At 39.8% G+C, this 18,814-nt stretch overlaps 1 protein-coding gene across 13 annotated transcripts in view; it reads right to left on the bottom strand.

The window, feature by feature from the left end:
* The window catches only part of dgkza (diacylglycerol kinase, zeta a), a 244,352-nt gene that overhangs the window by 20,971 nt on the left and 204,567 nt on the right, over positions 1-18,814 (bottom strand). For all 13 annotated transcript variants that reach the window (XM_049471206.1, XM_049471208.1, XM_049471207.1 and 10 more), the window contains 2 exons: positions 5,644-5,693; positions 4,154-4,203 (listed from right to left, as the gene is read on the bottom strand). In XM_049471206.1, the coding sequence (XP_049327163.1) occupies positions 4,154-4,203; positions 5,644-5,693 (100 nt within the window). The remainder of the gene's footprint in view (positions 1-4,153; positions 4,204-5,643; positions 5,694-18,814) is intronic.

Genomic DNA, 18,814 nt, shown 5'->3' with positions numbered 1-18,814 from the left:
TGCCAAGATGCATAAAAAACTGTGATTAAAAACCAGGATTATTTCACCAAATATTAATTTCTGAAGTCTTAAAACTTTATGAATATGAACTTGTTTTCTTTGCATTATTTGAGATCTGAAAGTTCTGCATCTTGTTTGTTATTTCAGCCACTTCTCATTTTCTGGAAAATAAATGTTATAAATGACAATATTTTTATTTGGAATTTGGGAGAACTGTTGTCTGTAGTTTATAGAATAAAACAAGGATGTTCATTTTTTTATTCTTGAAATTATTATTCTACAAATCCATATAAAGGTCCAGAATTATACTGTATGTCATATGCACAATTCAGATCATTAACCATATGCTGCATATTTTTTCTTTTTTAATAAGCACAAAGGTTTTCTGAATGCCAGATCAGAAATCATATATTAGTGCATCTTAACAAAAAAACAAAATCTATTATTGAAAAGTTACTTTATTTCAGTGATTCAGTTCAATATGTCAAACTCATATGTTACATAGAAAAATAATTTTTATATAAATTATAATTACATAAGATCAATTGCTTTTAAGTACTGATGGCAGTGTGGGCAGTGTTCCTAATCCTGCTGGAAAATAAAATCCACATCTCCATAAAAGCATGAAGTGCTGTAAGATATTTTTTTTTTTGGGGGGGGGGGATACTGCACTGACTTGATATAACACAGTGGACCAACACCAGCAGATGACATGTCAATTATATACACAGTTTTTTCTTTTTATATATTATATTTTACTTAAGATGCAGCAGCAGTTAGCAGTTATTTTCTACATTGTGGATTAATATTATAGGCATGAAAACAATTAAGGGACACGCGTAAAATGACATAGTAAACAAATATAAAAATAGCTCTAGGAAAAACTCTAATTTACACAGCTTAGTCATAACAGCTACCTCTACATCTGCATCATTCATTTGAAGATGAGTGGAGAGTCAGTCCAGTGTACCGGCTCTTCAGAGGCAGTTTATCTATAGCAACAAGTGAGGCATCTTGATTAGCGTTTAAAGCCCTCTCTTCACGCTCGCCACTCTGCAGCATGGCATTGTGGGTAGATGAAAAGCACTCGAGTGGGTCATTATGAGCGAGTGGATCTCATTGTGTGGAAAGCCTCCTTTATTCCCTTGGAAACCAAGAGCCAGTGTAAGGTCAAGGGTGCGGGCAAGACGCTTCTTATTTATTTGTGCGTTTTTTTTATGAATCCGCCTCCACGCCAGGAGAAACTTGACATTTCATGACAAGGTCAGCTCGAGCCCGACGAGAAGAGGATATCACTCCGCAGAGGAAGGCATTACACCTCTGGGCGGAGAACTTTTTTCACAGTAAAAGTTGCACGGCACTTCGTGCTCTCATCTTTACTCAGCTCTTTAGAACTCAGACTTCACTTCCCGAGCTCTCCACTCTTCCATCACCTGCAGGTCTCTGATGGCTCAGCCTCTCGGGGCTCAATTCACAGGTGAAATGATGAAGAGGAACTTCATTATCAATGAGAAAAAACGCTTTCATATCACAGCGGGTTTCGGCACGAGTAAAACCATTATAACACAGGTTAGGCCTACAACTATTATGGGGATTGTGGAAGAGACGAGTCCACTCAATTATAAATGAGACAAGGATAAAATGGGCTGAGATGACTCAGAGAAAAAGAGATTTCAAGAAGGAATTGCAGTGTTTTAAAGGAATAGCTCAGGGAAAAATCTAATTCACACAGTTTTTTTATTTTTATTCGAGATATAGTACCAGTCACAAGTTTGGACACACCTTCTCGTTCAATGTTTTTCTTTATTTGTTTATTAACTATGTAGTAGATTATTATTAAAGACATTAAAATAATTAAGGGTCACACGGAATTACATAGTATTGTATTTTTCACACTATAAGGCGCACCGGATTATAAGGCACACTATAAATAAACATCTATTTTCAGGTCTATTTTCATACATAAGGCGCACTGGATTATGAGGTGCATTATAAGACACTAGTAGGGAACAGGGTGTCACCATGCTTTTCTTCTAATTTACTTTAAAGTTTAGCTAAGTTAAGTAAACAAAACTGTAACTTTTTTAAATGAGCGCTAGAAGTTAATCTATACAGATTTCTCTCCTGAAAACTGTTTATTTGAGTGAGTCGGGCTAGTGCTTAGCCCGGTTAGTGGCTAATGCTGCTCCAGCAGTGCCAGCCGAGGTTAGCAGCAAGCTATATTCCGATATACTAACCTCTTAACAGTGAAAGAGCACAGTTAGCGCAGTCAGCGGAGTTAGCGGGTAATGCTAATACTGCTGGAGAAAAAAAAATATATACATATATATACAGTATATATATGTATATATTTTTTTCCCTCATTTTCTCCTAATTTGGCTAGGCCAATTGTTCCACCCATTCAGCTGCTACTCAGCTGTACATCCCCCATCACTGGTGATGCCACAACACCAGAAGTGTAAAGACTAGCACATGCTTCATCCTATACATGTGAAGCCAATCACCACCTGCTGATGTTACATTGCTGAATAGAATCACAGCGCACCCTGAGGAAAGCGCAGCGATACATCAGCTCACAGACGCCTTGTGCTGATCGACGTCACCCTTTGGAGTGATGAGGGGAAATAGAGCACCATCTACCCACTCAGAGAGAGCAAGGCCAATTGTGCTTTCTTGGGGCTCTGGCAGCTGATGGCAAGCTGCATGACCGGGATTCGAACCAGCAATCTCCCGATCATAGTGGCAGCGCTTTAGACTGCTGAAGGACTCAAAAAGACCATTTTAGGGCCTTATTAAGAGGAAAGTATAAAGAAGAAGCAAAAAATCATTATACAAAGAATGCCATGCCATCTGGGAAACTGGGCATCTGGGCAGTATGGCTAAGTGTGGGTGCCAGTCATGCTGCTTCTTTGCTTGTCTGATATATAACTGCCAACGTTAACAGCAGGATGAACTGTACAGAAGCGTCTTAACTGCTCATATCCATCCAAATGCCTCAGAATATACCCGAATGTGCTGCAGCATGTAGCAAAACGATGAGTTAAAATGCATACAGTATAATGCTGAAGCAACTATAAAGTCCTTTAGCGGTAAAAAAAAATTACGATGTTCTTCACTGCAAAAAGTCATATTTACCATATTTTTCGCACTATAAGGCACATCTAAAATCCTTTAACTTTCCCCAATAATTAACAGTGCGCCTTATAATCCAGTGCACATTATGTATGAATTTTATCAGTCAGGTTGTAAAAAGCAGTAAAGTCACTCCACTGAAGTACAGCATTATACAGAAGTTTCAGTTTAGTTTTCCAGCACAGGGGCTGGCAAAGCATTAGCCGCTAGCTAGCTCTAGCTCTACCACTCTCTACCACTATCTCTTTATCTGTTCAGAGGTCAATATTATTGGTCTGTAGCTTGCTGCTAACTCCGGGTAGCACTGAGACTGGAGCAGCATTAGCATTAGCAACTAATCGCGCTAAGCTCTTGCTCTGTAGCAGAGCAAGTTCATAATGAAGTATTATCGGCCTGTAGCCTGCTGCTAACTCTGGCTAGCACTGAGGTTGGAGCAGCATTAGCATTTGTCGCTAACCACACTAGCTCTTTCACCAATCAGAGGGGACTATATTAGACTGCAGCCTCTGCCTTTACAGTGATAAAACAAGCTACGTGGGACGAACCGCTAGATAAAATCGCCCTTGGCCTACCAGAACACTTAGGGTTCCTCAGTGTAGAGCAGGCAGCATTAGCTGCTAACGGCTAACAGTTTTTCCTTAGCTTAGCTTTTCTTAACTTAGTTAGCTACCTTCCTTCCACCACCCAGTGGGGAGAGCTGCTGAATTAGAAGGAAAATATGACGAAACCGCTGTTCCTTACTAGTGTCACTTAACATGCGCCTTATTTAAATAAAAAAAGTATTAAAATAGACCAGAAAATAAATGTTCTTTGATAGTGTGCATTATAATCCAGTGCGCTTTATAGTGCAAAAAATATAGCAGGCCTAAAATACAGGAATGGTTGTATATTAACAAACGAAAGTAAGCTGACCAGATAAAACATTAAATATCTTGATATATATACTTTTTTCTCTTATGCAGTTGTATGATTTTATCCTGCAAGTCATGGGCTTGAAAGCAATTTCTGAGGTTCGTATTACCTTCTGTTGGTCCTTGTTCTTCACACACTCGATTAGCACATCTGCAGTTACTGCAAAAAAAAAAAAAAAAAAACACCAGACAGGTGAGAAAGACTCTTCTTATTTTGTATTTCTGCCCTTATTTACCCTACGTTTAGGAATGCTAACCATTTCATTGATGCTAATTGATGTCATTTATTCCCAACATTAACCTGGAATTTACTGTTAGAATGACTGTAAGTGATGTAAGCCCTGAATATGATGAATAGAACGTTCATCCTGTTAAAGCTAGCCGTGAAGCTCAGCACCACTTTTCTTTTTTTCTGGGAGGTAAAAATTCCCCAAAAAGAGAGTCCATTGAGTCTTGAATAATGAGATAATATGTTCTGACATGAGTAATTTCTTAACTTTGTGTTACCTCATGTGACATCTCAATTATTCAAATCCTGACTTGCATGTGTGTGAGCGCATGCAGAAATGCGATAAATGCGTTTGTCAAATATTCAGTTATTCAGTTAAAAAAAAATAAAAAAAATTTGCAAGCAGACTTGCATTTTTTAAAGTTTTGGAAGCAGAAGGGCTTGGAAAACAAAGTGTTTGTGTGTATCTGTGTGTGTGTGGGGGGGGGCTAAGATTTTAATTAGCGGTCGTAATCACATTAGGGCACGCTGCCTATGTGGCTTCTGTCTCAGTGAGCTAAATCTGGGTTCAAAGCTTCAGGATGGCCTTTGTAGATTACCCTTCTTAATCCAGCAATCTCTGTGTTTGCTTGGTAAACTGGGATGAAAACAAAAAAAAAAAACAAGGAAAATCCCGCGTTGGATATCGGGGCTAACAGCTAGCTAGCTGCACGGCTTAGACCGAGTCTGTGCGTGAAGATACGCGAGCTCCAATCCTGCCTTCTACACTCTGCGTCCGCACTCTGAGTTTCTTGGTTCAGAAGAGAATGCACAGTGCCAGGTTCTGCAAATGTATTCCTTTTCTGCTTCTGCCAGGAAGTGTTTGGGAGCGCTAGCATGGAATGCTAATGCGAATCAATGAGTGATGATAACCTCGATGTGCCTGGCTGAGCCTCGGGGACGCGAGAGTTCTTTCCTTCTCCTCTCTCTACTCTTTCTCTCCTCTCTTTCCCCCAGCGGCAAAACAGCCGAGAAACACAGCAAGGCTTTGGCACCTGACTTTCTGTCAGAGGCTTGTTAAAGAGAGGGCGAGCGAGCGTTTGACACTTAACACCCACCTCACTCTTTACCGGCTTTGGAAATCGATTGGCCCGAGCCGAGCCTCTCCACACTGCCGCTTTTATACTGTCTGTGCTGCATTTCACACTCCGAGAAAGAGACTAAGAGAAGACCTGACATACACTGACTTGACATCACACACCAACTAAAACACTAAAGCACTATCAGAGCATGTAGCGCTCTGCTGTTCAGTGACTTGACTTTTCTATAAACAACTTGTTGGTTGGTTGGTCGGTTGGTTTGTTGTGTTAGTGTGTGTTGTGGAGTGTTTACCTGGGCTGCTGCCGCTGCTGCTGCTGCCGCTCAGAGCGTTCTTTTCCAGCCTGTAGAAGACACATACAAAAAGGGAAACGTCAAAAAAAAAAAAAGTTTTACACTTAAACACCTTTACATGGAAAATGATATAGCCAATTCTAAATGGTTGTTCTACTTAAAGGGACATTTACCTTCCAGTGGTTTGCATGGCCCTTTCAAATTTTTACTAATGCTTCAACAAGTGAGTAACAACAAATCGGTCAAAAATGTATCCAAAAACAAATCCAACCACTGTTTCCAATTGGAGCCAGTACAACTTAAGGTTCAAACCAAAGTCTGTTCAAATTTAAGCTGAAATCCAAGCCATATACAAACCTAAACTGACCTAAGATACAAAGCAGAACTTTTCCACATTCAACCCTACATACAAACTAAATTTAGACTAGATTAATACATTTAAAACAGGTTCAAAAACAGGTTCGAACTCAATTCTGTCTAAATTTAAATTTAGATCCAAACCAGTCTGTCCAAATTCAATCCACCAGATCCAAACCAAAGTCTGTGCAAATTCAACCCCAGATCCAAACCAGATTCTGTCTAAATTTAAATACTAAAAATCTGTTCAAATTCAAACTGAATCCAAATTGAATCCAATCCAGTTTGTGTAAATTTCACCCTCAGATCCAAACTAAAGTCTGTCCAAATTCAACCCAAATCCAAACCAATGTCTGTTTAAATTAAACTCCAGATCCAAACCAGAATCTATCCAAATTCAACCTCAGTCCAAACCAAACTCTGTCCAAATTCATACCTTAGATTCAAACAAGAGTTAGTCTAAATTCAATCCCTAGATCGAAATCAGAATCTTTCCAAAATCAACGTCAGATACAACCAGTATGTAAAAATTCAATCTACTGATCCAAACCTATCCAAAAATGTATTCCTTAGATACAAACCAGCCTATCCAAATTCAAACCTTAGACACAAACCAGTCTGTCCAATTTCAATCCTAGATCCAGCCAGGAGCATATCCAAATAGGTGTTTGATTTGTCGGTTAAATTCAATGAAGAGCATATCCGAGGTCAACACAGAGTCCAAATAACGAGTAGTTCTGAAGGATTTTAGAAAGAGGACATATTAGTAGAAACACAACAGAGACTGGTAGATTAATGAGCGTCTCTATCCTGAAGTTTCTGCCTTTGCCCTTAGACCCAAACAACAGTAACTCCTCCACCCTAACATAACTCCCTCAGCAGGCCATCCCTCTAATACACACACACACACCCACACACACACACACACCTTTAGCAGAACATTTATCCGCTCATTCCCTCACTGGGGGGTTGCTGTCTGGTCTGCTCTCCATCTGTGCTAGATATGGTGCTATCTGAGTCATGCGTGCACAAACACATGTACAAACACACACACAAACACAGCTGGAGCACAGCAGGTTCAGTCGGACGAACAGGTCATCTGCGTCTGATGATTATTTCACTATGAGAGATGAGACAATTAGTCCGCTGCTTCCTTCGTGCTACAGTGAGCATGTTGCAGATTCTGACCCTGATCTCTTTATAGCCACATCAGTGGATGGATGAGTTTTTGTTGTTGTTTGTCCCAAATTTGCCAACATTAAAAAGCAATTACTTTTGGCTTTTTTTTTTACAGTATCTTTTACAGTACAAAACAAAAACTCACACGCTGTGTTCCACACTGCCTGTCTACAAGTTTTGGGGCAGCATGTTTATCATATTGAGTTTTATTATTGATTGGCCTGTCACCATAACAACATTTATAGGACAATATATATAGTCCCAGAAATTATTGCTATAAACAATAATTTTGTCATTTTAAAGCGCCACTATAGAAAATGCTTTCTCCTGCTTCTGGGCTCCCAATAGAGCTTTAAGACAATGTGCCACACTAATAACATACTAGCATAATAACACTATTACAGCATTTTACAGTGAAACTAAATTTTTATCATTAGGAACAGACATTGGGCCAATATATTCCAATATAAAAATATTATATCCTAAATAAATAAAACAAATAAACTTCAACCCATCTAGGACACTGTAAGTTCTGAGAAAAAACGACACTAAATATTAAAAAGACCGTTATTTTTGAGAAATCCTTAAGTCCTATTAGCCTCGAATACATTCACAAGCTAACATCTCCACACACTGTGTGTGTGTGTGCATGTGCATGTGCATGTGTGTGGAGGCTCTGCGTGCACTACACTGATTTCCTAACCGATAGATGCCGCTGTCTGGCAGATTCGTCAAGACCCGGAAAGAGAGCAGCACAGCGCGACTCACTGAAATCTAGCTGCGTTTCATTCTCAAGTTAACAAACTCACAAGGAAACCCAATGGCTATTATCGACGTCGGCAAACAAAAATATTGTACGGTAAGTCGATAACGTAATTATCGCAACAGGCCTAATTATTGCTGTCAAATTTAATAAATGACAAACATAATAAATTTGATTTATTTTAAGCAGGCTACAATCTGATATACTCGTCTCTGAACGGCAAAATAACCAGTGTGGTTATTGCTAATGCTGCTCCAGCAGTGCTAGCCGGGATTAGCAGCAAGCTACAGGCCGATAATGCTCACCTCTGAATGGCGAAAGACCTAGCGCTGCACTTAGTGGCTAATGCTAATACTGCTCCAGTCTCTGTGCTGGAGAACTAACCTGAAACTCCTGCTCCTTAATACCTGACTGGTGAAATTCATACATAAGGCGCACTGCCGATCTTTGGGGAAAATAAAGGATTTTAAATGCGCCGTATAGTTCGACAAAGACATAGTTAAAACACATTTGTGAACACTGAGCTATTTTGACCAAAAGTGTTTGTTTATTCGATCAGAGGGACGATTTTAATCATTAAAAACACCAATATAAAGCACTCACTGGGAACATCTAAGTGATTGCACACACAAATATATACACACTAAAACAAATATAATGAAGTAAAAAAACAGTGCTGCTGAGGCCAGTGCTCTGATGATTAATAACAAGCCATTTATTCTGCAGCTCCAACAGACATGCTGCAGTTTTGTTTCTTTCATTTATTGCTATTCATCATCTAGATATTTCTCTGCCTGCGTTTGATCAGACAGCAGCATCTGCTGAAATAAACAAACAAAACACTTGAAACAACAGGAGTAAATCAGCAAAAATAAGAACGAAAAACACTAAGAAGAACTATAGCTCCCAGTAAGAAAGAAAAGAGAAATTCTCGCTGGTAATGAAGGATGTGTTTGTTAGGCTTCCCGCGTCAATGTGTTAATTGCGATTAAGGGGAGAAATGGCCGCCTTTGACAGTCATCTCCCTCTCTTCAACGAGGGTCTCCACCCTTCCACTCCGCACGCACACACACTGTCTCTTCTGAACATGCCGCGCTCGTCTTGATGAAAATTTGATCAAAGCAGCAGCATGCCTTGTCAAAAGCATCAATTTGAAAGGCACAGTGACAGTGATGCCAGTAATCTGCTCCCCACTGAGAGAAAGGAGTGAAGGAGAGAGAGAGAGAGAGAGAGAGAGAGGGGACACGGAGAGATTCAGGTATTTCTAAAAAACAAAAATACCCCGAGGAGAGCAGGAGAGATTGGCATTAGCAGTGATGAAGCTTTGAAACATAAATCTCCTGCTTCTCAGAACGCAGTGTTTTCCAGACCTGCTTATGAAAAACCCAAAGCACATTTTACTGCCTTTCCTCATCCATCACAGGCTTCATCACCCACCCAGAGAGAGCAAAGTCAGTAGTACTCTCTCGGACTCCGGCTGCTGATGGCGAGCATTGTGTTTGAACCAGTGAAATTCGAATCAATGATCTTTGGATCATAATAAGATCACTATAGTTTGTTTGACCAGCTCAGCGCCAAGATGTTGCAATACACACAATTCACATGCATTTCTGGACAAGCTGAGAGATATAGAACCATTGTGTCTCAATTTTATGTAAATATGTTACACAACATATGTAAATTATGTCCACTCATCAAGGAGAAATTAAGACAGACAAAGACTTGTGGTTCTTGTTTAGCTGATGACTACCACTGCCACAAGACTACCAGAAGTGTCTGACTACATCCTTATGCACAGTATATTATCATAGGAATTATTATCAAATTGTCTATAAATAAGACAAGCAGCAAAATCTGAAATTCGAACCAGTGACTTTATCCAATCAGACCTAGGTTTCAAACACAAAACAAAATTAACCACTGTCTATCATCAGTCATTCACTAACAAGCTAGTTCATGCTTTCACCTCCCTTATCTGCTGATTTGCCACGAACAGTAGGTAAAGATCCCTCCCTCCGACAAAGTCTGCTGGCTAATCCTGCTGTGTACTGTCTGAGGATCTTAACCAAAATGAACCGAGATGGCATTTTTGCATCTGATCTAGTGGGTGGGACTCTGGGGGGGTGTTGACAGGTGAGGGGTAGTGCCAGGATGATTCTACGTGATGTCATATTCGAGCCATAAAAAGCATATAATTCTTGACTCCAAACACACCTTTCAGCTGACTCAAAGAAACAGATGGATGGATGGGAGCAGTTGAGACCCAAGTGTAAGTAGAAAAGCACGCAAAATGTGAGTTTTGTATAATATGTCCCCTTTAAAGCTGCTTTATATGAGAATTAGTATTCTTGAGAGTGACTCTTGAGAGCCACTACTAAAGGACAGGCTTTTCACACGCATTTCTGGACAAGCTGAGAAATACAGAACAATTATTACTCAATCATTCCACACATATAAAAAACGATAGTCCGCTCCTGTTTCCCATCTCTTAGACAAGTCAAGCCTGCTGCTCATTTCTGAGAGACTCCTGAACTCTATTCTACCTACTTCTCAGGGGTCACCTAGGGCAGGGGAGTCGCTCTGGAGTGCAGACATGAAGGGTCAGATTGGGGTCAAGTCAAAAATAATAAACCTTAAAGCTTACACACCACCTGCCTTTAATATTTTTACCTCACTCGCTCGCTCGCTCGCTCACTCACTCACTCACAGCAATCCATCATTTTAGAGACATTTTAGAGCGAGAGAGAGAGAGAGAGACAGAAAGAGATTGAGAGAGAAGAAATGAGGAGAAAAACAGCACTTATGACTCCCTACTACTAATGGCTTGTCCCAAAGTGTGGTGTGTGTGTGTCCGTATGTTCGTGTGTGTGTGTGTGTACACTAGAAACCGCACACCACAGAGCAGGAATCTGGTGTGTGTGTCCCATAATTAGGAACAGCTCTCAGGCTCCAGACTCATAAATCTGGACTGACCCCGCCACGTCTCCGTACGTGCACACACAAAGCACACACACATATGTACACACACACACACACAAACACACACATACACACACACACACTCTCTCTCTCTACATGTTCTTCTGCCCTGAGGCTTGTTCACTGCTACAAGTCTGAACACAAAAGGAGGCTGCCGTACTCTATTCTCAATTCCAGTCTGGAAAATCTTTACACATCAATAAAATGACTGATGTTAAAAGAAGCACATACTGTAATTAAATCAGATTTAAGCATTAATTATATAACTGTTTAGATTTTCTGCCAAACTCTTTCTACCTCTCTCTTTTTCCTTTTGAGAATTCTCTCCATCTCTCCTTCCCTCTCATCCTCTGTAACCCTCGTTCCTCTCTTTCTTGTCCTCAGTCTCAGTATCTGGCACTAATTCATCTCCACTTCAGACTAAATGAACATAATCAGCATTTGAACACAGCCGAGCTCCATTCCTGTCTGATTGCATACCTGGCTAGAGCTGCAATTACTGACCTTCCCTCGACATACACACTCCAGCAAGACCCTCCGCGGCTTTACACACACACACATACACACACACACACGAACGCACACTTACTCACGGTTGTGGGTTTTGCGATAGCTATGATCACTGACAATTTTCTAAACTTTCAAAACGACTTGCAAATGGGACATTTGGCCAATTATTCCAAAAAAGCAACTTCTCATTAGCTGGAGAACAGCGTGTGGCCTGCGCCACACTATCATCAGATAATACCAGGCTGACAGAGAAGAGCTAAAATCAAATCGCAGCGCTGACAAAAAATAAAAATTAAATAAATAAAAAACTCCCGCTGAGTTAAATAGATAAATCCAAGCTAATTCGACGCCATGCCCTGTAAAACTGTGCTCAATTTAAACATCAGGACATCAGGCCATATTCTGCCCCGTATTCTATTAACAGCAATAGCTGAATAAAAGCCATGAATGTTAACAAAACGAATTAGCCAATAATTAGCCTCAAATTAGCATTATGTTAATTGTCTCATGCTAATTGGCCTGTGCATGCTCCACCTGCAGGTGCATTCTTAAGTTGGAACTGATGGCAGAAGGCTGAGACAATACAAACGCAAATTTAAAACACCCAATTTAACCTAGCAACCATTTGGCAGCACCTCAGCAGCCACCTGACACTATTGCAACTGGATTGCCTGGGATACCACAATAATCAACTTCCTAAAAACTACCTAGCAAACAAACACTAAGCAACATAACGGCAACTGCTTGAAACACCATAGCAATCATCTTTATCTTGCTACACTGTAACACCGATCAAGTGTCCAAATAGAACATCACAGCAACCACCTGGAATACCACAGAAATGGCATGTTTACTATGTAAAACTTCATAAAACTGTGCACTTTCACATGAGGCTTGTGGCCTTATACATCTATAGTAATGTCAATAGTTAAATAAAATCTAATCATTTTAACGATAAATTAAACAGTCCCTAAATAGCATAATTATAGTTTGCAGTGTTTGTAATGTAAAAACGCTATTTTCAATTGTTTGTCTTTTGGATCAATTACATGAAGAAGACAAGTGTCATCAATTAAACTATAGAAGAAGAAAAAAGACTGGTGTTGTGCCAAAATCAGACACCACTTCACATGCACATGTGTGATGCAGTAAAATTTAATCCTATATCTACTGTAACTTTAGATTGATCCTTTTTAAGAATATGAAAGAAATGAATCTGTGACGCATTTGACGGGAGTCGGATTCTGGCAGGGAGACAGAATTCTGCACAACATCAGGAAAAGCAGCAGTCCAGAACATGGCCTTCTACAAAATAACCAATCAATGTCAAGTACTGGGAGGCACATCCTGCGTAATTGATGATGGCAGAATGTTGCTAGGATCGTTAACACACTCTCTAAACTGCAGTGTAAACCCAAAACAAACCAAAACAAATGTATAAACTGTTAACATTCACATGAACTTTCTGTCTAGACTTTCAGGCATGAAAAAACAGCCTAGGTAGGTAGGAAGACCACCCCCTCCATCTCTCAGCACAATGTTAGCCAATGCATTTGTTAGCTTACATAACAGAACTGGCATTTAGCATTTCACATTCTCCACCAAGCATGTTCAGATGTTCAGTGACATTTTAATGACAATGCATTAGCTGCAGTGCACAAATACGAGCTGGTGCTTCACACATGTCTCATTTGGGAGCATTTGTTAGCCTTAACCCTCTATACTGTTTAATTATTAAAATTGGAAAATACAGGAAAAAAAATTTGACAGATCGGGCTCATCAATATATCTGGAAGTCCAAGAGAGCGCAGTTGGCTTCCTACATTCCCTCTGGATGGAAAGGATGGGCATCCCTCTCATCCCATCACTCTCACAGAGCAGTGATGGCCAACGTGGGGCATCTGTTAGCTGATGTAACAGAACTGGCAGTTAGCATTCTGCTCAAGCATGCTCAGCTGTCCGATGATGTTATGTTTGATGCAGCAGTGGCTGACTTCATATCAAAGAATGTCAAAAAAAGCATTTGCTAGACTTCACTTTCTTAACTTCTTAGCAGCACTGTGGGTCTAGCTAGTTGGGGGGAGGGAGGGTTGGGACGGTAAAGCATTTCCTATTTTGTAATGTAGCCTTTGCTTCTCTAAAAACACTGAGAATATGTTTTGGTAATGAAGATACCAAGTAATTAGGTGTTTCAAGTGTTATTTTTGTCCTATTCTTAAAGCCAACACATCTTCAGATGGGTAACAGTCCTCACTTCCAAATTCACAGCATGTTGTTTTGCATTGTCTTGTTGAAAATGCATGGGCACCCCCAAACAAGATGTGGTTTTTAAGGTTACTGTTTGGGATGTAGCCTCTGAATCTTCCCACCAACATTCCACTCAGTACCGTCTCCACACTCCATGTTGCCAGGTATAGAACACAGCAGCAGAAAAACAGTGTGCTGCAGCTATGACAATGGGCAATCAAGCTAATTTTCTGTTAAACAGGTAATCACTGATCTTCAGTAAGGTTGCTTATCACTAGCATAGCAGAAACACAGGGCATTTTGGAAACTGAAATGTACAGGTGCTGGTCAACGAATTAGAATAATTTGAAATAGTGCAATCATGAAATTCTTTGAATGCATTTTTTGTGCAGAAAGCAAATCAGGTGTTCACCGCACCTGTCCTACTCGTTAGACTAATCACAGAACTCGTTACCTGGAAAAAAATTTGCTCAGCTGAGCTTTCCAAAAGGCCCATTTAGGCCATTTAACTGTGACACTGTTGTTTTATTGAATTAGAATAATGGAGAAACGTTTCATTGAATTAGAATAATTTTTATTATAATTACAATCATCACTTTCTCAGTATTTTGTGGCTGCCCCCTTGGCTTGTATGACTGCCTGAAGTCTCCGCGGCATCGATTTGACCAGCTTGTCGCAAGTTTCCGCACTCACAGCTTCCCAGGCAGTGGCGATGTTCTGCTTCAGTTGGTCCAGCGTAGCAGGCTTTCTGTCGCAAATTTTCCGCTTGACGATGGCCCAAAGGTTTTCAATGACATTGAGGTCAGGCGAGTTGGCCGGCCATGCCAAAACTTCAAGCTGTTTTTTAGTGAACCAATCTTCGGTCAACTTTGCCGCATGAGCCGGTGCAAGATCCTGTTGAAATATGAAGTCTTCTTCGCCGAACTGTTCCTCAACAGTCGGAATCAGGAACGTTTCCAGAACATCTTGATATACGGCAGCATTGACAGTCTTCTTGAGGAAGCAGAGTTTCCCTACACCTCGAGTGGACATGCATCCCCAGACCATAACGCTCTGGGGAAACTTGACGGATCTTTTCACGCACTCGTGGTTGTAGGTTTCGCCACCACGACGCCAGACACGAGGACCTTGGTCACCGAAGGAGATGCAGAAGCGTGATTCGTCACTGAAGACCACTTTCTGCCAGTCTTCAGCAGTCCACTCGCCGTGTTCTTTGGCCCACTTCAGCCGTTTCTCCATTTGTTTCTTGTTCAGCATCGGTTTTACTGCTGGAACGTGAGATTTGAAGCCGAGTTCGCGCAGACGACGGTAAGTGGTTGATCTGGAGACGTCAGCGCCGGTCTGCTTGTTCCACAAGTCGGTGAGCTCGGAAGTAGACTTGAACCGGTTGCTGACTGCGATCTTTCTCAGCTGCTTGTTGTCGCGAGCAGAAGTTTTTCGGACGCCGGAACAGTTGGTGCGCTTGCTGCAGTTTTTCTTGAGAGCTTTGCAGACGGAAGACTGGCTGATGCCGAGCTGCTCAGCAATTTTAGTTTGGGTCAAGCCTTGTTGGCGAAGGGCTTGAATTTGAGCCACTATTCCGGTTGAGAGGTCGCGCTGCTTACCCATGATTGATTTTACAACTTAGAAATTCTACTCAACCCTGACTTTATACTGCACAGTGAACACTCTTCACAGAAAACAAAAATTCGAGCATTTATTCTAATTCAATGAAACGGTTTCTCCATTATTCTAATTCAATAAAACAACAGTGTCACAGTTAAATGGCCTAAATGGGCCTTTTGGAAAGCTCAGCTGAGCAAATTTTTTTCCAGGTAACGAGTTCTGTGATTAATCTAACGAGTAGGACAGGTGCGGTGAACACCTGATTTGCTTTCTGCACAAAAAATGCATTCAAAGAATTTCATGATTGCACTATTTCAAATTATTCTAATTCGTTGACCAGCACCTGTATATATTTACTAATTAGCTACAGAGTAAGACTTGTAGTTGCTGGACACTGTGTGTCAATTTGGCTAACCATGTGAGATTGGTGTCTGGGGTAGAAAACTCTCTCCATTGTCTTCTGTAGCCATTTCACAAACTCGCTTGCATTTATTACTCATTGTTTCTCCTTTAAAGGCAGCATAAGTTGCTCTAGGAACTCAATGTACATTTCTGCATTAATGCTGCAATACAGACGAGCACTGATACAACCCGTACCATTACAGACCCGGGATTTTGAAGGTGTTGCTGATAACAGTCTGGATGGTCTTTTTCATCCTTGATTTGATGCTCTTGGCATTAATTTCTTCAAACTCAAAAACTTTTTTTTCTATGAAGCCTTAATTAGCGCTTTTTCACCGGTGTGGAACCAGCATCAATTAGTTCTAATTTTTGAACCTTTCACTGTGTTTCCATCAACAAAAGTACGTTCCGGAACCAGGAACTAGGGCTGAACAATATTGTAAACATTTTAAGTCACAAATGTTCTTTTTTCGACGATGTCTCACGTCCAGACCGATCAAGAGCTGAGTCAGCGCAGAGCACTTAAAACCCGAGGAAAACAGCAAAACAACAGTAATCAGCCCTTTAGTCAGACATTTAAATGGCTTTTTAAAAGGTAAATAAGAGCGTTTTTTCTGAGATTAAAACATGTGCGTTTACAAGCACGTGCCCAACCATGTGGATGGAGGCCATGTGGTTACCTCATGTTTACTCCTCGTGTTTACCTTGTGGCTGATTTTAATACTGTAATGCCTCTAATGGCTTCAGGAATAACATGTAGCTTTTAAGAAATATCTCTTTGAACACTTAAACATTGAGTATTATATGTCAATTTATAGTGTTTATGGAACTTTATAATATTTAGTTTTGTAAAGGAAGCCGTGTTAAAGTTGTTGGCTTATCTATTTTTAAAGTCTATTGTTTATATTCTTCAGCTGTTTTCTGAAAATAAAGTCTGAATTCTTCATATATTGTGTAATTTTGTAGGATAAAGTAAAGCCAATAGTAATCAAAGTCTTCATTTAAAGCCTTGGTGTTTTATATTATATGTGCTCCGAACAGAACAGTAACTCACAAACCTATATTAAAGCCCAGTCATGCAAAAAAAAATATATAAAATATATAATACAAATACTGGGATATACCATGAAACGGTCAGAATCTTGAAAAATACCGTGATATGCATTTATGGCCATACCGCCCAGCACTAGTTCTTATAAGCCCAAAAGGAACTAGTTTAAAAACCTGAGTTCTTTAGGTGAAAAAGCGCTCAATGAAGCTCCTACTATAAAAAATCTTAATAAGGAACTGCCTTTGGTTTTTGGAGTTCCTTCTATGAAGCCTCCCATTCTCTCAACTTTCTCTGTAACAAACCACAGTATCTGGCCGCCACCATCCCTGGACATCATCGTATATAAGTATTCAAGTCAAGCACCCTACCAGCGCACTTTTCCAACGTTTCCACAAACATCCCTCCACAGCTGAGCCACACATCACAAACACATTATGCTATTGATTACTGACTGGAGGTTGCAATGTTTCTCTTTAATTAGCAGTCAAATGTACGAGGAGAACAGACACATAGATCACGTGCAGACCACAGCCGGACGCAAATGATTTTCAATCACCACTGACAGTGTAATTTACCCCTGAACTAAACTTCAACTACAGCTGGGAAAATGTCCTCACTGTATCTAGTAGAGACAGTTTCAACTGTGATAAAGAGTGCTGGATAGCAGCAAATGAAAGAAGGGAAGAGACAGCAGCACTGGACTCTATCTGAGCCTTAAATCTGCACAGAATAAGCCCTTTATCTGGGACACTGAGGGACAGTTCAAGTCAAAATGAATGGCTAACAATAAATGGAAGTTAGCAGGGCATGAAGCTCGGAGCTTAGGTGGAAAAGCCTTTAGATTTTTAACAAAAACTGAATAAAACCAAAGTAAAAGGCAAAAAAAACCTTCTTAACATTAATTTAACAGCAATTTAATGATGTTAACCCTTTAATCTCAACAAAATCATCTGTGGTTACTGGCTGGAAAAAATAAGAGAACACTTTCTCTGATTTGACCAAATTGAATCTGGAATATAATCAAGAGGAAGATGAATGATCACAAGACATCAAACCAAGCTGAACTGCTTGAATTTTTACACCAAGAGTGGCATAAAGTTTTCCAAAAGCAGTGTGTAAGACTGGTGGAGGAGAACATGCCAAGATACATGAAAACTGTGACTTAAAAACAGGGTTATTCCACCAAATATTGATTACTGAACTCTTAAAACTTGAATATGAATATGAACTTGTTTTCTTTGCATTATTTGAGGTCTGAAAGCTCTGCATCTTTTTTTTTGTTTTTTTTCAGCCATTTCTTATTTTTTTGCAAATAAATGCTCTAAATGACAATATTTTTATTTGGAATTTGGGAAAAATGTTGTCCGTAGTTTCTAGAATGAAACGACAATGTTCATTTTACTCAAACATACAGTACACCTAATCATTTAGAAACAACAGTACTAATGAACAGAGTTCAGAAATCAATATTTGGTTGGAAAAAAAAAAATATTTTTGATCACCAGTCATACACCACTCAAAAATCATCAAAATCAACTGGTTGTTTAATGGCCTGTTACCATCCATCTTCTGGTTGATTATATTACATTCCAGATGTTGTCAATGGGGTTCAGGTCTGGGGATTGGGTCACCCAAAAGCAGTGTGAAAGACTGGTGGAGAGCATGAAAGCTGTGATTAACAATTAGGGTTATTCCACCAAATGTTATATTATATTTATGAACTGTAAAAACATTAGTACTATTGTTTCTAAATGATTATGAACATGTTTCTTTGCAATATTTGATATTTTTTATTTTATTTTGACCATTTCTCATTTTCTGGAATTTTATCAAACTACTTAAAGTGATACTCAAATACATATACAGCATTAACAGTTGGAAAATTGATGAAGATTTTAATGACATTAAAAGGTTTAGAAGCAGAAATAAATGCAATTTTGCAGCAGAGAGCTTCTGAGACGTAATGGGATTTTCGAAAATGTACCAGAGAATATAATAAACATAACATTTATATTTTTATAAATGTGTCGTCATGCACTTTTCAAACCAAATCAACCACAAACCACTCTTCCATAAAA

This window comes from Astyanax mexicanus, chromosome 23, assembly GCF_023375975.1.
Source record: "Astyanax mexicanus isolate ESR-SI-001 chromosome 23, AstMex3_surface, whole genome shotgun sequence".
NCBI lineage: Eukaryota > Metazoa > Chordata > Actinopteri > Characiformes > Acestrorhamphidae > Astyanax > Astyanax mexicanus.
The sequence above is the reverse complement of the archived record's forward strand: the minus strand, read 5'-3'. Positions and strand labels throughout refer to the sequence as shown.